Consider the following 23489-nt stretch of genomic DNA (forward strand, 5'->3'; position numbering starts at 1 on the left):
GGCAGAGGACATCAACGGGTATTTTTCAAAAAAAGATAAACAGAAGGCCAACGGACACATGATTAGATGCTCAGCATCACCAATCAGGAGGCAAATGCAAATCCAAACTATAATGAGAGATTACCTCACACCAGTCAGAATGGCTAGCATCAAAAAAGCGAGAAGTAACAAGTATTGGTGAGGATATGGAGAAAAAGGAACCCTCGTGCACCACTGGTGAGAATGTAAATTGGTGCAGTCACTGTGGAAAATAGGATGGAGGTTCCTCAAAACATTAAAAATAGAACTACCATATGATCCAGCAATTCCACTTCTGGGTATTCATCTGAAGAAAATGAAAACACTAACTCAAAAAGATCTATGCATCCCCACACTCACTGCAGCATTCTTTACAGCATCTAAAACATGGCAACAGTCTAAGTGTCCATCAGTGGATGGATACACACACACTCTCTCGTAAGAATATTTTCCAGCCATAAAAAAGAATGAAATTTTGCCATTTCCAACAATGTGGATGGACCTTGAAGGCATTATGTGAAGTGAAGTAAGTCACACAGAAAAAACAAACACTGTATGATCTCATTTATAAGTTTAGATATATCTCAAACGAAAACAAAACCAAGTTCATAGATATAGAGAACAGATTGGTGGTGGCTGGGGGCACAAAGGGAGACCAAGTGAGTGAAAGGGGTCAAAAGGTACAACAAACTTCCAGTTATAAAATAAACAAGTCATGGGAATACAATGTACAGCATGGTGACTATAGTTAATAATAATGTACTGCATATTTGAAAGTTGTTGATTGAGATCTTAAAAATCTTCATCACAAGAAAAAAAATTTTTGTAAGTATATATGGTGACAGATGTTAACTAGACTTCTTGTGATAATTGCTCAGTATATACAATACCAAATCATTATGTTTTACACCTGAACCTAATTTGTCAATTATATCTAAATTTAAAAAAAAACACAATCTTGTAGGGGATATTCGTAATCTACGGGAATATAAATTGCATTTTAGACATACAATATATATTGTTCTGGATCATTATAAATAACTTTATTCAAATTTTTAGAATCGATTTTCCCCATGGTATAAAAGTGAGAAATTTCAGATTAAGAAACTGATGATTAAATTTTGACCCAAACTTGCTGAGATAAAATTACCATCAGTTTAGTAACTGAAACAGTGTCATGCTTTTATTTTTATCTATGTTTAATAGAATAGGTCAAAATTCTTACCATGCTCTTGTTAGAAATTGCTTCACTAGATTAAGACAGTGGAAAAGTGAAATTTAGTGATGAAAAATCCTTTCAGCTCTATCTTTTCAGGATTCATCTCATTCTCCTTTAGAGGCCACAGCTATGGAATTCTATGAGTCACGTGAAGACTCAATTCCCCAAAGGACACAAAACAGGAAATTCCCCTTAATGATTAAAAGATGATCATGACTATGGGAGAGAAGTGTGTGTATTGAGGGTACTGTGTCATAGTCTTAAAATTTTGCCGCTTCTTTAGTTTCTTTATGTTGGGAATTGTCCCTTCTAAGGAAACATTTATTAGGTACGATAAAGAGATGAGTTTGGTAACATCTTTTTAGTTACTGACAGCTTTGTTAAAACATTATACCTCTACAATTTTCCTGCCTGCCCCCTGCCCCCAAATAAAACAAAACAGAAAACAAAACCACAGGACCCGCACTTAGACCAAGGTTTTCAACCTAGCACTAAATCTTAGAGCAAACCAGAACTTTAGTGGTGATTGAGCCCCATTTGTTATTAGCAATTGAGACAAAACTCAGAAAGGTTAGATAAATTATCCAAGACCACTCAGCATGTTATAAAAGCAACTGACAAAATTTATAAAACCTACTACTCTGTACTAGGGTTTAATTAGATTTTATTCATAATCTTCACAACCCTCCTGAAAGATTATTCTGTATTTTACATGAAAGAAATGAAGCAGAGAAGTTACATGACTTACCCAAAAATTTCTGCCATTAGTTGTATTGAATTTGAACCCAGGTCTGTCTGGCTCAAAAGTACATACATACTCTTTCCCCACATCATGCTGCTTCTCTGGGTAGAGGTGAATCTGTCCTAGAACGAACATGTTAGCATTCTGGGCCAGGCTCCTTCCAGTGCAGGCCATCTACAGAGCAGTTAGTACTGTGTCCTCCTGCTAGCAAGCTCAGAAATCACTCTAAGGAACCAGCAGCAAGATGGTGACTCAGGAGAGTGGCCGAGAGACCCCTGGCTTCGGGCGAGGAGCTCGCCCTATTAGAGCAGTGACTGTGAGAGTTAGCAGTTGTGAGAACAAGACAAGAAATTTGCCCTCTTAAATCCCGTTGAGTCCTAACACCTGGTTGGAAGACTAATTCTTTAGTCAGATTTTGTGGTAGTGATAACTATAGGATTTATTTTCAATTCAAGCTTTTCTTGCAGTAAGAATACTGAAATAACTCCTTAACTTGCACTACATAATTGATGGAATAAAACTCTTTCCTGCCCATGTGATACTGATTAAAGTCTTTTTAGATGTCAAGTGAACATCATAAAGTGTGAGTCTATAAAGATTCAAAGTCAGAAAATTCTCATGTTTTACTTTATTGGACATTTGCAAAATTACCAACAGCTCAATTTAAAAGTAACAAAGCAATGGCTGGATGTGCAAACCAGAAATGAGGACATTCATGGTATGGGTTTAAAAAAAGGATATAGGAATCTAGATCTACTAAATATGAATCATGTTTTATCACATCATTGCAAGACTCTCATGGCCATTAATAATTATTCATAGTCACCTGGGATAATAGTACTTTTTCTACTGCTCCAATTAATCTAAAATTTTAGAAGATATTGCTGAAATAAATTTTTTGCAGAAGTTCTATATGAATCATATTTTCCAAAATAGCAAGAGGGAATATTTTTTTCAGTTTTATATGTAAGACCAGTATGTAACTTTTGAAAATGCCTCTTTCAATAGATAGACCAATATTAAAATAAATACAGAAATACAAGTAATTACTCAGGAAGAAAGTTTTAGTCCACCAGTCACTAAATGCTAACTTGAATATTTCTGAATGATCAACAGCTTCTCATTTCAATGGTGGAAATCTTTTAAACATATCATACAGGTGAAATGTGTCACAATGTGGCACTTAATATTGTTTAGAAAATGAAAATAAGTTTGTCTGGGTCTAGCTTAGTGCAACTGAACAACTACTATCTTATTACAGAAGAAAGTAAGAGGAGAGGCTTTAAGTGATGATTTTTTTCAAAAAGGAATAATTCTTTGCTATTGTAGAGTAGCTTGCACTCAAGGGATTTCAACTCATCACTTGATAATCATGAATTGACAAATGCACCCACAGCACATCTGTGAAAAATAGACATTATTGCTATTTTACAGATGAGCAGAATTGAGACTTGAGATCATACTGGTAAACTGGTGGGAGAGAGAATTGAGACACAAATTTCAAGTGTATAGTTTGTGACACTCAGTATAATGGTTCCTCAAAGATAGCTCAAATCCTAATCCCCAGAACCTATAAATATGTTTGGTACTATGACAAAGGAGAATTAAAGTTACAAATATAAATACGGTCGCTAATCAGCTGATCTTAAAATAGGGAGAGCATCCTGGATTATCCAGCTGGGCTCAATATAGTCACGAGGATCTTTTGAAGTAGAAGGGGGAGGCAGAAGATGAATTCAGAACGATGTGGAATGAGAAACACTTGACTCACTCTTGTTGGCTTGAATGTGGAAGGGGAATGTGGCAGCCTCTAGAAGCTGCAAAAAGCAAGGAAACAGATTTTTCCCTCAGAGCCTCCGGGAGAGTATGTAACCCTGCCCACACCTTGATGTTCGCCCAGAGAGAGCCGGTTGGGCCTCTGACATACAGAACTGTAAGATAATAAATCTGTGATGTTTTAAGCCACCAAATTCATGGTAATTTGTTATAGCAACAATCAAAAATTAATAGCTGCTTAATCAATTAAGAGCAATTAATATAAAGCAGTCATTAAGAAAGACTATGAATAATAAACTAAAGCAACCAAAGAATAATTTAACTTGGAAATGCAAGTCCATTTTGAAGTAAAAAAAAGTAGAAACACACAGATTCTTTGGCATAAAGAAGGATGGAAAAGGAAAGATGTGAGAGGATTTTTTTTTTTTTCTCTTCCACTGGACTACTAGAAGAGAAAGGAAATTATAAAAAGAACACATTTATCTAAAGGATGAGGTAAGAGTTTTTAAAAGTCTACTTGGAATAGCCTTCCAGGAGAAGTTTTGGAATCTCTGTCCCTAGAGATAACTTTAAGATACACAGTGATGTATTTTATCTACGCTGGATGGCTTAGCTATATACTTGCCTGATGACAAGGGCCTAGACGAGACAATCTCTCCTGGCCTCCTCCGGCCAAAATATTCTACACAGACTTGAGTCCATTCAGTTCAGCGCCACAATTACTTACTGCCTATTTACTCAATGTAAATCATTTTGCTATGAATAACCAAAGAATAGCATAAACCCTGACTTCAAGACATTCAGTTTAATAGTGAACCAAGGTAAACAGCCAACACTATGCAGGCTAGGCAGTGAGAAGAATCATAAGGGTTGGGTACATGAAATATTGATTAAACCTCATTAGATATGTAAAAATCAATGCACTCTTATTGATCATAAAACAATATTATAGGTCACCACTGGAGACTATCAGAGCACCAATTTATTACAATGAGAATTTATCCCAACCTTCCTAAAATTCTATATAAGGAAAATTAAAAAAAATAAACTCTTTATTGTAGAATTTCAGCTAAAAAAGGCAGAATCATAGAATTAGATTATATCTAGACTGTGTCTAGAATGTATCTAGAATATAAAAATTACCATTTTAGAAGCCCTGTATAAAATAATGGATCTGAGAAATAATCAGCAATGGATCTGGGCAATAATCAGCAATAGATGCGAAAGCTATTAAGTGATAATTTGATGGTGAATTTTATCATGGAGGGATCTGACTGAGATCACCTAAACACACCAAACAGTCTTAACATCACTGAGCATGACATTAGCCATTTATGTGTCTCTTTTCGTGAGTTGTTAGGAAATAATAGTGCCATCTATATTCTTTCACCCAATAAGCTGTATCCAAATTTAGCACAGCTTCCAAATCGACGTATTTTTTTATGGGTAATACAGGACGGAGAGGAACCAGTTAAAAATTACAGAATGGAAGCAACCAGTCAAATGCAGAATGTGGACCAGGATGTATGAGCCAAGTATTCCAGCAAATCAGTGACATTTAAGAAGGGAGGAAAGAGAGAATTGTTATAGGACAAAAGAGACTTGAGACATAACAACCAAATGTAACATGGATACCTTGTTCGGATCCTGATGCAAAAAAGAAACAACTCGAAAAAGGCATTTTTAAGATCAGCAGAGAAATTTAAATATGGACTAGGTATCAAATGATATGGTAAGATTATTATTATAACGAGATAAAGGCATGGCATTACTCAAAATATTTCTCATCTGTTAGAGATGCATACTGAAGTGTTCACAGACTTAAAAACACAGTATCCAGTTATGCTTTAAAATCCTGTAATAAAAAATTATGTGTATGAAGAATACATGGAACAGGATCAGCAAAACAGTGATCTGTTTTCAAGTTGCATGATGAAACATGAGGGTCATTGTAATATTTTCTCTCCTTAGATGTTTGAACTTTCCATAATAAAAAAATTTAAAGGATGACAACAACAGTAAGTAAATAAAAGTATGCTGGGTCCATCTGATTATCCCTCATCACTGAGCTACTGAAACCTTGGTATATTTATACCAGAATTTTTCTTTCCTTTTTTGCACACATTTTTCACTAGCAATCTGACTTCTTGCCCTTTAAGATTGAACACTTTTCACCTCTGATGGAAAGGAAGTTTACAATTGACCAAATTCTCAATCGAAATAACCAAGGGGAAAAACTATCATAAATAAAATATTACCTCTGATGCTCAATAAATAAAGGAGCAGTGGACCTGCCTCTGTTTGTGTATGGGGTGAGTATATAGCTTCCAGGCACTTTTTGTAGTAAAGAGTGAATGTGGTGGGGGAATATTTGCAAAATTTCAAATTCTTTGGTTTACATGGTTAGGGTTGGTGTTGTAACATTGGTCAAAAGTGCGTAATTCTCAAATTTTTTTTGGCAACAAACTGTAATGTGTTTGTTTTAAAACAATTATCTTAGGTAAAATCTAGTCTAGATGTTTAATTAATAATGTTACTCTCCTGTCTCATTTTAGAGTACAACAGACTTCTCTATGAGGAGCAAGGGGCTGCAGGACAAAATATATTTCTCTTCAAATGTTCCCTGCTTATATGCATGAATGCTGGATCTGATCTACGATAGTGCAAGTGACAGGGTTAAACATGGCAACTTCATGGAAAGGCTCTTCAGCAATAATCCTAGCAGTGCAGCAAAATACAAATCTCATCTGAGACATCAGAAAGCCTTTGAAGGCATTCATAATAGATGATCCCCTTTTCAAAAATATTATCCTTTTAAAAAAAAGGTTTTATTTTTGCAAATAATTTTTCTGAACAAGGCTTAAAGATGCCTACATCCTCAAATTACATTGTTAATGGGATTAAAACCATTTCCAAAGAAATGTAAAATTTTATCATACCTGCAAAAGCTTTTAATTTTTTAATCTTTTTAAATTTTAAAAAATGTAATATATTTTATTTTCTTTTTTAAAGGTAGCTTCTCATGAAGTTGTTATTTTCCACCAGAAGAATGTAAAGACAGAACAAGGATGGGCACCTGGGTGGTTCAGTCAGTTAAGTCTGCCTTCGGCTCAGGTCATGATCCCAGGGTGCTGGGATCGAGCCCTGCATCGGACTCCCTGCTTGGCAGGAAGCCTGCTTCTCCCTTTCCTACTCCCCCTGCTTGTATTCCCTCTCTCGCTGTCTCTCTCTCTCTGTCAAATAAATAAATAACATCTTAAAAAAAAAAAAAATGGAGAAAAAGTAATCCAAATAAACAGGCTATGTTACAGAGATCTAAACCAGGCACTTTAACTTACTTTTCCTTTGGCAATTTAAGTTCTCTGGTCAAGGATTGTAAGGATAACAGCAATGAAGGTGATTATCTCTGTGGTACACGCGAGTTTGCATTCTGTATTGTTTCCACACAAAGCACTGCGCTATCTAGGTTACAACAATTATGTAAATGATTTGTAACTTTGGCATTTGGTTTGGCTGAGATGTAGAAGAAAGTGTGCTTGCCTTCAAGATTTATAGTTCACGCGGTACCCATTACCTGTTACCTCTCTTCTTCCCACGCCTGAAACCCAAACATCTTACCGACCACAGCCTCCGTGAATTTCCCTTCCGCTGGAAGAGGGAAGTACTGGTTTGGTGACAAGTTGCTGCCATATCCCAGGAGAAAACCTTCTAGTTTTACATTTGGATTTGGACGTAGGAACTTCAAGAGGATGGAGTCGCTTGTGGTATTGATGTGGACTTTCAGGCTTGGCCTTTTACCTAAAGATGGGAACACAAAATACAGGGCTGTTATTTTACCACTTCAGCATCCCAGGGCAAATTCGGGGCAAAGGTTAGTTGCTAGAGGCATTGTTATTAGAAAGCATGCTATCTACTTAGCTACTCAATATTCCAACACATACACCCAAACTGCTAAAGCACGGGTAATTTTGAGATCCAAAAACCCAAACTAAATAACACAGAAAGCAGTACAGAACACAAAGTAAAATCTTAGGGCTTAATATTTGGTAATTTATTATTGAGTAGGTAGATGGGATTTAAGGCTATTTTGGTTATCCAATAGTCAAAACCTTCATTGGATATATACTGTCTGGGAATGTTCAAAGGATCTGAAATTTCTTATTAGTAAACTTAATTACTGCACTTTGAAAACCCCAGCCTCATCAATGCTGCCCTCCAGCTATATCCCCAAAAGACAGAAATTGATATGTAGAGTTGGAAACAAAGGGACACGGGTTGGGGGGGTCAGCTTAGGGAGAATAGGGAGTTCTGAGAGAGTTGATAAATGGAGGAGAAAGATCTTTAGGTCTATTTGGGGCCCGCAGGGTCAATGAGACAACTACATGGAGATGACCCACAGGAGGCTGAATAATCAAATGTGATACTCAGGGCTAGAACACAGATCCATCTGGACATCATCAGTTTCTAAATAATCATTGGATGAACTTTCCCAGAGAGATTGTGCAGAATGAGGAGAGAAAACTTAAATTTTCAAGGCTTTTTTTTTTTTTTTTTAACTATGTAGGCCACAGGGGCAGATTATCACCCTAACCAGAAGTCTTGACCAAGCAGTGAGTAAACAACATTGTCTTTTGTCTTTGGGACCAGAAGGAGCGGAGTTCAAATGCCAGCTCTGTAACTTAATTATCAGTGGGGCCTCTGGCTACTCACTGAACGTACTTGACCCTGAATTTCTTGATTTGTAAATTATGAATACTGGATAACAATGTCCACTTTGATGGGTCGTTTACAAAGATTAATGCAAATGGCACTGTCTAAAAGCTGGCGCATAGTAATTGCTCAATAATTGGTTACTTAATGAAGGCCATCCATAACCTTTTAGCCACAAGACAGAAATCCAAAACGGCTTTGTAAGATTTTTTGTGAATTCATATTAAACTAATTTGGCAACAAAACCCAATCTGAACCATATGAGGCCACTAAGTATTTCTCAAATCTCACTGAATAGTCTGTGTAATTATTCACATGTTTAATTGTAGGAATATTAACATGTTTAATTAAGGGGTGCTAGCCAAGCCTCCACTGAGGAGGTCTAGACAACCTAGCACATTTCTAAAATCCAAAGATTTTCTGAATTCTAAAACATGTCTGGCCCCAAGAGTTTTAGATACGAGATTGTAGATCTCAATTATTTTCTTTCTTTATTCTACAGAGATTTAATATTTTTAGAATATTTTACCCATTGGAAAGATGGCATTTATTAATTTAGTAATCCACATTTGATTTCTCATGATTCAAAGATTTATATTGCATTAATACCAGTCAGTACCTCTGAACAGCATGGCTTCCCCAAGTCATCACAATAAATTTATACTATTCCAGTCAAAATCAGCCTGGCCTGCCTTAATATAGCTACATAAAAGGATTCCAATCCCTTTGAAAAAGTACAGATAGCCCCTTCTTGGATACCAAGTTGTGGGAACCACTGTCTTACCTCAGCTGCCAGTACTACTATTTCCAGATATGTACATAGTTCTTTATACTTCCAAGAATTTGATGAAATTTCCATAAACTTCTAGATTCTCAAATTGCTATTCCTACATTTCTGGCAAAATTGAAATCCAGAGATATTAGGTGGTTTATCCAAGTCCAGGGAAGATTCATCTAGTCTAGCTCACCTAGTGCAATTCTCTCCTATCACAAACAATGAAATTGAGGGCAGCCAGTTCTCTCTGTCACTCTGCAAGTTAAGTGCAAGGTCAAAACTGGATCTCAGTTCACACCAAGCTGAACTTCTTGCTCTGTTTTTATTTATTTTTCAAAAAAAATTTTTAAAGATTTTATTTATATCTGATAGAGAAAGAGCGTGCACGTGCACACAAGCATGGGGAGCGGCAGGCGGAGGGAGAGTGAGAAGCAGGTTCCCTGCTAAGCAAGGAGCCCAACGTGGGGCTCCATCCCAGGACCCCGGGATCATGACCTGAGCTGAAGGCAGATGCTTAACCAACTGAGCCACCCAGGCGCCCTCCTGCTCTGTTTTTATTGAGAACGTCATCATTAGCTAATAGAGTAAGGAGTGGCCAACCCCCCAGACCATAATGCTCAAATTGATGCTAACTGCTAATGTTTTGTCCCAATTTCATTAGCTCTTGATGAGGGGATTTATACTTCAGCTATAACATAGATTTTGTCCAAGCCAATTTTTCCCTTCTTAGTTAGGTGCCTAGATTAACCCTAGAGTCATTCCACTACCTTCGAATGTTATTAGGTCCCAGAGTAAATTAAAACACAGCTGGCCTGTTTCCAACCCCTTGTTGGGAAGCAGAGAATAAGGAATCTTGGTGTACTTAGGCTGCACTCATGTTTAACTAAGAGCCAAGAGTCACAGCATCATCACATTAGACCTTTGCTCATAGATTTTGGCCTGATGTACCACATTACTCTTCCACTTGGAAAGTGGAAAGGATCGTGGCACCAAGTGAGGAAAAGGAAGGCTGTAAACAGAATTACTGACCAACAAAAGTGGAAGTGTTCTCATTTCCTCCACATGGGAATTTTCATGACTCCAGTCTTTTTCCCTTTCGCTCATGATTTATGTCAGCAAATACATCAAGATCATGTAACTTTTTGAATGAATTGGCATCTAGCTGACCTACTTTCTCCAAAATTCTAATTCATACTACTTTCTGGAGCTAAACTTTTAAAAGTCTTGAAAAAGACAGAAAGATGCACACAGACAAATCATACCTCAAAGCAGCATCACAAACTTAATATTTTAAGACTATCATCCCAATTGCTTATTTGAAGCTCGAAATTCAAGTCCCTTCATTATCCTGGCACGCATTACTTCTTCCTTTATTACTTCTCAACATGTCTTATTTCTTTTTGGCCAGTATAATCTTCTCACATTCTGCAGTGCACTTTCACCTATGCTCACATTGTCACCCAGTATGGATTCCCTCTATCTTATGTTTGTCTTCTCTACACCCCTTCACCCACTCAATCACTACACCATTGGTCTTTTCAGTGCTCAGCAAAAAGGTTAAGCAATTTTTGCCCTTTCAATCTGATTAAGTTTGTTAAGCATTCCTTCAAATGAATGTTTGGGCTAGTATTCAATTTTACACTCCTGGACAATTCTCCTGATATTTTAGGGTATATCTCCATGCATCCTATAATAATTTTTAATCTTTGATAAGTTATTCTTCATCCTGAGTAATTCTAGTTTAATGGTTTGGAACACTAGTCATGTGATGACAGTTCTCTTTCAATGTTAGCATGAAAACCTCTGGTGAATGCCATAAGGTAGAGTTAATAGAAAAATAATATAGCATGATATGAGCTTAACTAGGAAAACATTTATAAGCAAAATGGCAGATATGTTGCCCAGAAAAGCCCAGGAGTACAGAGTAATAAAAGTACTAGAAAAACATTTTATTGTGTCTTGTGAGAAATAAAGCCTAGGCCAATCAAGAGTGAGACAAAATAAAAAATGTGAACGTTCCAGGAAAACACCACCATTATGGCTGAGAAAAAGATTGCACATTGGTAAAGTAGAACTTTGGATCTAGGACAGTTGTTTCTAATCCTCTTTTTGCAACATCCTAGGGTGTCTCTAAATAGTTCAAAAGGGTGCTGTGAAATACTAAAAGAAAAAAAAGCCTTTCAAAATCAAATTAGAATTAATCCTCTTTTAATTTTTAAAAGTAAATACATGTCTTGTAGCATTAAATCACATGTCTGTGTTTCAATAAAACTATATAGTTGACCCTTGAACAATATGGGGGTTGGGGCATTGACCCACCATACAGACAAAAGTCTGCATATAACTTTTGACTCCCCAAAACTTAACTACTTATAGCCTACTACTGACTGGAAGCTTTACTGATAACACAAACAGTCAATTAACACGTATTTTGTCTGTGATATGTATTCTATATTTGTATTCTTACAATAAAGTTAGCTAGAGAAAAGAAAATGTTAAGAAAATCATAAGGAAGCGGGGCGCCTGGGTGGCTCAGTCGTTAAGCGTCTGCCTTCGGCTTAGGTCATGATCCCAGGGTCCTGGGATCGAGCCCCGCATCAGGCTCCCTGCTCGACGGGAAGCCTGCTTCTCCCTCTCCTACTCCCCCTGCTTCTGTTCCCTCTCTCACTGTGTCTCTCTCTGTCAAATAAATAAATAAAATCTTTAAAAAAAAAAAAAATCATAAGGAAGAGAAAATACATTTACAGTACTGTATGTATCAAAAAAAAAATCTGTGTATAAGTGGACCAGTGCAGTTTAAACCCATATTGCTCGAGGGTCAACTGTACTTGTAAAAATTGGCAGTTGGCTGGATTTGTCCACCAGGTCATAGTTTACCAACTCTTGGTCAACACCATTAGTCTTCAGGGAAATGCAAGTTAAAATCACAGTAAGATACCACATACCCAAGAATGGATAAAATTAAAAGACTGTCAATAACAAGTATTAGGCAGGGTTTGAAATAATTGGAGCCCTCATACACTTTTAATGTAAATGTTAAGTGGTGTGACCATTTGTGAAAACTGTTGGACAGCTACCAAATAAACTATCAGTTTCATTCCTAGGTATTTTTTGAGAAAACATGGAAAATAATGCCATGCTAAGACTTGTATGCAGATACTCAAAACAGCACCAAACTGGAAATAGCCCAAATGTCCATCAATAGTTAAAGGGATAAACACATTACAGCTAACCCATACAATAAGGTAGGACTCAGCAACAAAACAAGACAAATTACTTATGTAATTCAACATGGTTGAATCTCTTGTCTGGCATGAGATCATGCCACTTAGCATGGGCAGGACCTTCCTCATCACTGAGTAGTATGCCTTTCTCAGAGATGAAAGGCTTTCCTCTGATGGAAGGTCATTCAATCCTCTTGCCATTACAGCAACTGGTGAGATTAGTTTTAATAGTACCTAATATTATTATTCACATTCAACAAATGATACATATATAAAATCAGCAAGTCCTTTTTAGGCATTATTATCTTCCCAGAACTGACAGTTCAAAGTTTCAAATGTATTCTTTATTCCTCTTACACAATAGATTGCAGGTGGAAAATATTCCGATGCCTTTATGGTCACATCTTCAGTTTATATATTAAGCAGGGCAGTTACTGTCTGACAACGCATTCAAAAGCTTCCAAAAACCATGTTTGATGGCATAAATTATATTTAATTGAACTGTGATGTTAAGTTATACAAACCATAATTTTAACATAGGACTTGGCAATAATTTAACATATGCTTTAATTCTTAGAGAGCCAAAAAGAGATCATATAACAGCAAAGGACTCCCTGTCCTGGTACCATGATCCAAGGAAATGTGTTAGAAGGGGAAAAATAATCATATGGAGATTCATTAATTTTCCTGTGGCAGCCACAGTATGAAGGGAGTGGCCAAAGCCAATTATACAAGAATCTTCAGTTCTTTCTGATCCTTAAATAGAAATGTGTTGTCTGTACTCTATAGCATGGCTTTTCTTATCAAAAACAGCAACAAACTGAAAGCCAGTGATATGAGTGGAAACTTTCCATAGCAGAAAGAGCATGGGAGTTTTAGTTAAATATTTTAAGGAGAATAAAGATTAAATGTTTCCATCAATTAAAAACAATTAGACATTATAAAAACTACTTCCACCAGTGCTGTAACAGCAAGATGCTTGTACAACATTCCATTAGAAGAGAGTCTGTGCAAAGTGGTTATGAAGATAAAGAAAGGCATGGCCCATTCTGCAGTGACATGATGGCATGCCAGACAATTGCTTTGTCGTGGTGGTGTATATACAGAATTATAATTAAAAGCACTCACAAAGTAATTCCTAGAAAAATCCTTTTAAAATTCCAATTTATTATATTCCATCAATTATCAATCCCATATATCTCATGGTATCCAGGCTCTCTGGCTCCCAGAATGGAATTCCTTCTCAAAATCCACAGATTCTCTGTCACTCTCTTCCCAACTCTTTGGGAATGAAGTTCTACCAAGGCCCAATGGAGAATTAATGACAGCTTACAAAGAGTTAGTATGCAGTAAACATGTAGTAGCTCTACCACATGTCTTCCAGAAACAGGGATGCCACTGACAGTTGTTTGAATTGGGCACTGCAAAACTCTAAATGGCATCATTCAAACCATCTTTTGTTTATGGCCCTATACATTAACCACACTCACAAAGACCATGCAGAAATAGTTGCTACTTATGAAAATGGGTGATTTGATAAGGGTAACTAACTTGAAATTCTCTAAACTCTTCCCATAGGCCTCAGGCTGCTCCTGCCTACCCTTCTTACTTCATGCCTTGGATTTCTATCTTCCCTGCCTTCTGATTCTGCTGACACTGGTAATAAGGGATATGGGTGGCAGGATGCCTATGTAAAGAAGATAGGAGCTCAGTCACAAATATTTTGGACATTGTGCTTTCCTAATGTACAAATGAAATTGCTTCACTCAATGTACACAATTCAGGTGATGAATCAGAAATCTAAATAAGAACAACAGATTAAAAGAGATTTGGGGCATTCAGGAAATGGTGAATTAATAGCACCCAGTTTTAGAGATGAACAGAAGGCATCCCTACTTGTGTTTTATTAACTCAAATCTAAAAACATAAGGGGAAAATCCTGATGAAAATAGGTTAGATTATATATAAAATGAGACTTTTATAAATCTACAGAAAAAAAATGTCATTTTTTTAAAAGTGCAGAAGAAGTTGGGTAAAAGTCCCATAAGCCACATGAACAGCTGCCAGAGTGGGAATGGGGGCCCTTAAAGAAACTCTGACCTTGACTTTACACATACACGATCAACGTGAGCAGGAAGCTCAACCTACAGCGTTTTGTGCTCTTTGCTCTAGGGCAAGCAGAACAACATGTTCTCTTTGCAATGCCTCGTGGGGAGTTTGCACCGGAAGACATGTCCCTGCATGCAACGCGTGCTTTCGGTGGTCAGGAAATAAAAAGTCCCGGTTCACCTGAAGAGCTCCCTTTATAAAGCCACACCCAGACAATTGCCATTGAGCCATAACTCCCAGGTGTCTGCTAGTTACCTTTTTATTAGGATATTATGGTTACCAAATACCTGGAGAATGTTTGCCATTGAATTTAGAAAGAAATGACATTTTGCTAGAAATCTGAGAGGGAAAATGTTTTCTTCCTAACGGAGCACTTTATTTCTGTTTGCCCAGCTGTTTGTATAAGCGAGGTCCATTTCAGCTAAAACAACCACAGTTTCCACCTTGGTCAGAATTCCCAGTGCCCTGATTCCTCAGGCCAATACTTCACTGCCTGGTGACTTTGGATGACTGAATGAGACAGCCTGAACCTGCCAATGTTGACATTTCAGCACCACTCGGCAAGACTAATAGTTTTACCAAAGGAGCAATAATTTCATTACCTACCTTGTAACCCAACCAACAGCCAAGCAGGAAAATTACTTTTCATAGACTACCTTCTAAGTCAACAGCCTTTCATTCTTTGGGAAAAATCTCATCCTGAGACATACCTTCAATCTAATTCTCCTAAAATTACCCTTTAAAGACTGGAGCATGTTGAGGGTGGGGGGCAACCACATGCAACCAACCAATAACCACATATTTGCTATAAGGGAAGGGGGGCAGTGACACAATTAACTTCAAACAACAAAATCTAAATAAATTCTGCATTTGCCTTGGGAAATGTGTATAACCATTCATCTGCTTTTCACTTTATTCATTCACTACTAGATACTAGGCATTAGTGATACTAGTTCAAATATGATCTCTCACATCACAAAGATTAAGCAGTCTAGTAAATTAGGCAGATGGTTAAGTCAATGATTTCAGTACAGCATCATTCCTACAATTAGTACCATGTGGCTATAACCGAGGAACTCTAAATCTGATGGAAGACAGATAAAGGATGTACAAAGAAAGTGTCCCCTTAGCTTTGTTAAGCTAGTCACAAAAATTGTTTTTACTACATGAAAATATGCCAAATGCAAGTAGGGAAGTAGATCTCAAAGTCTACTTTGTAATACTTTTCCTATCACTTTAGATAATTGGTATATTCTTACTATTTTTAAATATATATAAAATAAAAAGAAATCATACAGGCTAAGAGACTTAACAAAACTCATTTCTCTTCTTTTTGTGCTTTTTCTGATTTTTTGTGAAAACACTGGAGTTGATCTGCTTACATTCTCTTGCTATGTAAAGTAAGGAGTGATGGTAACTGATGCTCCTGATGGAAGGTAGGAGGCTCCAGGCCAGGATTCTTCAAAGAATCACTCCCTCCCCCCTTAGAGTATCAGCATCACCTTGGGAACTTGGTAGAAGTACAATTTCTCAGACCCCACTCCCAGACCTCTTGAATCAGAAACTTTGGGATGGAGGCAGCAATCTGTATTTTAGCAAACTTGGGTAATTCCAATGCATACTCAGCTTTGAGAACCATTACTCTTTGAAAATTCAGTGCATCAAAAATAAAATTCATAGGCCCAATTTCTTTTGAAAGAGATTTACAGGTATACAGTATCAGAGAAAAAAAAAGACCTCAGTCGCCAAGTTATTAAATTTCCTATCACGAGAATTTTACATATATTTTGATCTGTGAACAAACTGTGAATTAGAGTTTTCCAGAATAAATTCTGGAGACTCGTAAGGTAAAATGTTTAATAATATTTGGAAAATTTCTCTGACTTACAGCATCAGTTATAGGTCTTTATAGGTCTTTAACCAATCTATTTAAAGACTTAGAAGTATGATGAGCTAATATTTTATTACAAAAAATTTCAAACAGAGAAATATTTCAAGAATTGTGCAGTGCACATCCATAGAACCACCACCCAGAGACAATGATGTAAATCTTACTATATTTCTTTCATCATATTTATCTACCTCTCTGTCCATCAATCCATCTTATTTTTAAGTGGATTTCAAAATAAATTATACTTCAGTATTCTTCACTCCTCAACACTTCAGAAGGTATATCATTAACTAGAATTCAGTATATTTTTCTTTTGAGGTAAAACTTATATATAAGAAAATACATAAATCTTAACTCTACATGGCTGAGTTTTTCAAATGCCATATATCTATATAATCCACACCTAGACAAGATTTAGAATATTACCTTCACCTAGAAAGTCTCCTCATGCCTCTTCTCAGTCCATTTCCACCCCATCCTCCAGAAACAAGTTTTGTTCTGATTTTTACTAAACCATAGATTAATTTTACCTGTTCTAGACTTCAGTGAAATTGAATCATATGATATGCACTCTTATGTAAGGCTTCTTGCACTCACCATAATGTTTTGGAAATTTGTCAGTTTTATTGCATACATCAGTAGTAGTTTTGTTGTTATTTTCACTGAGCACTATTCAGATAATTATTAAAATCAACATTTTTCCATATTCCCATGTCTTCAGAGTACCCACCTCTCTTAAATTACTGTATTTTATTTTATTTTTTTAAGATTTTATTTATTTGACAGAGAGAGACACAGCGAGAGAAGGAACACAAGCAGGGGGAGTGGGAGAGGGAGAAGCAGGCTCCCCGCTGAGCAGGGAGCCCGATGTGGGGCTCGATCCCAGGACCCTGGGATCATGACCTGAGCCGAAGGCAGATGCTTAACCATCTGAGCCACCCAGGCACCCCCCTTAAATTACTGTATTTTAAAATGTTGATTATATTGTAATAAAGTTTTCTCTGAGAACAAGGGAAAATTATATATACATATTTTTTCTTTCCAGTTATTTATTTACCTTATACTATTTGCCAGAAAAATAAAACAATACACTGTTATTTACAATAGATGCTTAATTTTTAAGACTTGAATGATTAATAGTAAATGCAGACAAAACTATATAATGATTTCATCTTCACTGGAATGCTGAATACTAGTCACTGATACTCAAGATCTTGGATATCTTTCTCTCTCACTCCCAGCTAATGGAACACCAGGCACCTTTTGACAACGAAGTGTAATATAGACTTTCCTATGTCTAAGAGTGATTTTCACTGATACGAAAGTGGTTAAGTTTGAACATGTGCCATTTAAAAAATTGCTTGTCCTAACAATCTCAAAATGATCTGGTACCAAAAACAGATCAACTGTCATTCGGATTATTATCACTCTCCTGGTCAATTTCCCAAAAGGAACAATACTCTTTTTTTTCCACCTACTCTCAGTAACTCCAATTCCAACATACATTAAATTCCACTAACCAAGTAGAAATCAAGTTTAATCAAAGTACTACTTTATCGGACAAAGCAGAAAATGCACAACTTCCACCAGCACTGTAGGAATTCCTCCACATACAAGGTTACATATTTCCATTGTGAAAACATTGTCCCAGGGAGTAAATCAGAAATACTCTTGATAAAAATGAAAATTTTGCCATCTTATAAAAAACTGTGAAGCACTAACAAAACTTGCTTAAATAAATCTGGCTTTTACTTATTTATTTTTGCAGTCTCACAAATAAAAACAAGAGATATAGCTAGAACAAATGGTTTCATTTGCCATCATTGTTTGGACGTTTGAAATCTTCATGAATTTTAGTTTGTTTGGTTAATAAATACCCAGTGCTGATGATATACAGCTGCTTATTTTGAGATTTCACAGCATCAAAAGCCTTCCATAAGCTAGAAGAAAATGGCTAAACCATCATGACAGTTTGATCAGGTGGCCTCATGAACAAGGCAGAGTAGTAGGTCACGAGACTTACAAGGCTCTAGCAAGAGCCACCTGCTAACAACCCTATAGTAAGTCATGCCATTTTAATATGTTGTAGAACAAACAGAGGGGTTCTGACATCAACTTTGCCTTTCACTGTGTTTGACCTGGGTCACTTGTCCTTTCTGAGGATCACTTTTCTCCTCTGTAGAATGAATTAGAGAATCCCAAATCCATTTTCAATCTCATATTCAAGGATATCTATAACATTTCATCCAGACAAAATACTATATTCCTATTAAAATGAAGGAAAATAAATCAGAAAATGAATTTGTTTATAGAAATACTATCCTAATAATTTCCAGATATTTATTTTTTACACAACTCCCAAAATTTACCTCAAATATGAAAAAGAGAATACTTTCATAGACATATGGAAAAAATGTGTGTGACTGTCACAAATATTTTTTACAGCTTTTGTGAGGTATATATATTCACACAACATAAAATTCACCTATTTTTAAAAATTCAGCAATTTTTGGCAAACTTTTAGAATTTACTAAATCTATCACAATCCAGTTTGAGAACATTTCCATCACTCTAAAGCGTTCCCCTGTATCCATTTGTAGTCAATGGGCATACCCTTACCTCCCACACTTAGTTCCAAGCAACCACTGGTCTGCTTTCTGCTTTTGTGGTAATTTAATATAAATGGATTCATTCAACATGTAGTCTTTGTGTCTGGCTTCTTTCACGTGGTATAGTGTTTATGAGATTCATTCATCCATGGTCTATCATTAGTTCATTCCTTTTGATTGCTTGATAGCATTTCACTTTGTGGATCACATTTTGTTTATCCATTTCCTCAGCTGATGAATAGTTGGATTACTTCCAGTTTGGGGTTATTATGAATAATGCTGCTATTATGAATAATGCTACAAGTATTTGTGTGGGCATATGTTTTCATTTTTCTTGGATGAGTACCTAGGTATAAAATAGCTGGGTGGTATGGAACTTTATGTTTAAATTTTTAATAAACTGGCAAACTTTTCCATTTTTATATTATTTTTCAAGATTATAAATACTACTCTTGCTTGAGGACAATACCAAGTTGTAAACATCCAGAAAATGAGCTATATTGTCTTTTACTATCACTAAATATGTTATATAATAAAATCGGTAATTTTAAACTGCGATTTCTATCTTTAGTCATTAATGAAACAAGACCACTTACTTTGTTACAATAATTATTTAAAATACAGCAACTCCACTTTATGCCAAATGCAAGAAATGAGCTTTTTGCAAAATAGTAAGATGGTTACTGACATTCATAGCAGTGACTATGATACAGGATAAGTTACCGAGTTGTCTTCTGTCTCTAGTCATTTCCATATTAAGAATTTTTTACCTTATACAAATTATGCAAATATTTGTCCACCAGAGAATTAACCAGCTCTGGAGAGATTGACTTTATTATTACTCATACCTAAAATTAAAGTGAAATTAGATATAAGCTCTGGCCTTGTGAAGCAAATGACTTAGCTATTTATCTATGTAGTCAGAAGAACCTGGCAAACTATAGTAACTTGGGATATATTTTTATTTTAATCATATTTGTCATTGTTTCTTTTCCAATGAATTAAAATTCAAACAGAATTAAAACATTTTGAATTTGTAAAATGTTTTTCAGTATTAATAAAATATGCCTTATTGTTAACTTTTCTGGTAGTTTGTGATTCATGTAGCATTTTCTATGTGAGAAAAAGAAAGTCAACATGGCTTGAAATCATTGCCTTCCAGTCTGACATTATTAAAATATCCCAGCCTGCATGGTGGATGGGACTCAAGTTTAAGTCTAGGCACTTAAAATAGACTCTTATAATATTTATCAAATGTTAACAAAATCTAACTGAATGAACTATTTGGGGTAAAATCTTCTTGACTTAAAATTGTAGAAATAAAAAGAAAGGCTGCCTCATAACTCTTTTTTATGTGACTTTTTTTTCTTTTTCTTGCATTTAGAACTTCAGAGCTGTGACAAATTGCTCCCACTCCATTCCAAATTCTAAACTGGGAGATGAAGAAGTGAGCTTGTTCTTTGAGTATTCGAAGTACTATGCACAGGAGATTGTCCCTTAGACACTGAAAATGGGAATAAGTCAATTCCCACTGGTCACACCATTTCCTAGTGTGGGATGAATCCATTTGGTTGTAAGTAGAGGAAAAGAGGGCAGGAAACAGGATCAAGGACCAAAGTAAGTTGAAGTTGAGATAGTAAACTGTGAGGTAACAGCAGCTCTGAAGCTGAGAAAAAAGAAAAAAAAAATACCTGACAAGACAGCTTATTGGTACCAGGAAATAGACAAAAGGGATACTAGAATAAAAATCCAGGGTTGCACTGCAGAGATGCCCAGCCCTTCCAGAGACCCATGACTCCTATGACCTGAGGAAGTGACAAATATAAAAGGGTGGGTAGGAATTAGTCAAAGTGTCTGTGTACATCTGGGGTGAGGACAGAGGACAGAAACAGTAATTGGTGCACTTAGAGATGCTAAAGGTCCGTGCAGCTGGGGTGTAATGGGGCGAGGGGGGCACAGTGATGCTTCAAAGGATAGAAGGGGTCCCTGTAGGCCACATTAAAAGATCTATCATTGTCTTAAAAGCAAATCTAAAGTATTTTCCTCCACTAAGCTACACACACACACAAACATACACACAGTTTGAGAAATGAATAATACAAAATTTAAATCTTAGACAGTTCTAAAATTTATCCACATGGTAGAAATCTCATCTCACATGCCCTTAGCAACAAGCAACTCAAGTAAAATGCTCAGAGCAAAATTTGTTTTGAGTAGGAAAAAATATGCTATTTTTAATAAAAGAAATCAAAGATATTTTATACATAGATTACAGTTTAAATGGAGTGCAATTAATACAGACCCCTCCTGCAAACATCAGATGTGTTATTAAAATCAATTGTTATTGCAACCAACTCAGCCAGATTTATTTGTGAGTCAAGGAAATAAAAGCTTACTTCTCTTAAAAAAGCAAACAAAAAAGGCAATTGTTATTAATTCTATTCTTTAGCCAAAAGCTAAATGAAAACAAAACAACTGGCTCTAATTGACTCTCTTGGCAGGAACAGCCTGAGAAGTATGCTGCTTACAACTTACTGTAATTCTGTGTGTCCCAAATTATTCCTTTATTGCTCTCCATCCCAGGCTGGTAGCACATTTCCTATTCTGTTGCCTGGCATAGTTTCACCTCCTTTCTACCTACCCCCATAATAATCCCTGCATGGACTTTTTAACTTAAAAATTATACAAATAATACACACTTATTCTAGTTAACAAAATTAAAGAGTTGCAGAGATAAAATTTGTTTTAAAAATTACCCATTATCTAATACATGGTGATGACTTTGGTAAAGATTTTTAATATCTCCTTCCAGATATTTTTTTCCTGGGTATGATAAATATGACAGCTTACAAAGATAGGATTATATTTTAAGTGATGTTTTATAACCTGCACTTTCCTTAACATAAATATACTTCTGTATACCCATTTTTACTGACCATACTATCTTTTAATTATTCATAAGAATCTTCCTTTGATAGTAGATAAACATGCCATTTCACCTCCATGAGTTAGTAGAGTTTATCATTTCAATAATTTCACGATTGACTTTATTTTGGCAAAATCTGGTGTTCGTTTTAGAGATGAGGACTTGATCTTATAAAGTTTGTATAATTAGTTTGAGCCTAGCTTTTTTTTAAATCACTTTTGAGATCTGTCATATTTAATCCATTGACAATTGAATAAACTCATTGTATTGTTCATGAGATTATTGCTAACATTTTCAGGCTGTGGGGGTGACAACATTTCTATGTCCCTGAGATTCTCTGCCTGTTCCTATAAGGAGTGGTATTTTAGGGAGAGGGGACTGTATAGTGGGAAGACACGGGGTTTGGAGCCAGAAAACCTGTGTCCAAGTCCCAAGTTAAACCCACAATTGCCCTAATTATTTAAATAGTTAATGGCTGAATGCCACATTTTTCCCTGTAAAATAGGATTAATCCTACATAGCTACCATCTCAGAGTTGCTGGTAAGATTAAGTGAAATACTTTATGAAAACAGTACAACTGTACAACTCAGTGATATTTGTTACTGATGTGTTCCTTTCAATTTGGCTATACTTTGAATTTTTAAAGTTCTTTGTATTTCAACTGAATATTTACACCGTAAATACAGACATAACTTACATGTGATTATAAACTACACAAGGACAAGGTCACTGGCACAGAGAGAATATTTAATAAATATTTTTTGAATGAACTAATATATACTTTTCTTAAATAAGTAATATTGTGCTTGATAGGAGTCATTGCTTATACACAAATGAGTCTCCTCAAAGAAAATGTATTATATTGGAGGATATAAACTTGTAAGAGTTATTACTCAATACGCTCAATAAATTCTACATAGAAGAATAAGCCTCAAGCTGAGGTAATTCAGAGGAATGCCAACTATTAGAAAGGGATGGGTCAGGAATGGCATCATAGAAAAAGTGACATCTGAGCCAGGTCTTGAATGTCAAGAAGGACTTGTCCAGAAAACAGGAGGAAGAGAATGTCAGACTGAGAAAAAGTAAAGAGGTGTGTTTGTATGCTGATGTCTGTGATAATCTGTTCTACAAGACATTGTATAGAGCATGTGTTACCAAAACTTCTTGTTCAAAACAGTCTTTCCATCTACCCTCCAATTTAAAATTAATATAAGATCATAAACATCTGATGCCATTTCATAACATTTCCACATGGAAATCTTTCTTCTGAGTGGGAAGTTATTTTTAAGGGTTCCAAACATCAAAAAATATATTCACTTAATTTCTATCCCATTCCAGGCATCTCGTACTAGTCATTCAGGGTAACCTGACACCCAGTTTCATGAAGCTGGGACAGCATGGCCAGGGGCCATGATGCTAAACCAAGCATGCTAAATTCCACCCACTGAGGATGAAGAGATGCACTTCAGTTCTCTCTAATGAGCAATGG

General features: G+C 36.0%; 1 protein-coding gene across 1 annotated transcript in view; it reads right to left on the reverse strand.

Moving 5' to 3' along the window:
• ABI3BP (ABI family member 3 binding protein) overlaps positions 1-23489 on the reverse strand; it is a 240959-nt gene that overhangs the window by 171426 nt on the left and 46044 nt on the right. The window contains 1 exon segment of the mRNA XM_078063925.1: positions 7374-7553. Coding sequence (XP_077920051.1) covers positions 7374-7553 — 180 coding nt within the window.

Source organism: Halichoerus grypus, chromosome 1 (genome assembly GCF_964656455.1).
Source record: "Halichoerus grypus chromosome 1, mHalGry1.hap1.1, whole genome shotgun sequence".
Taxonomy (NCBI): domain Eukaryota; kingdom Metazoa; phylum Chordata; class Mammalia; order Carnivora; family Phocidae; genus Halichoerus; species Halichoerus grypus.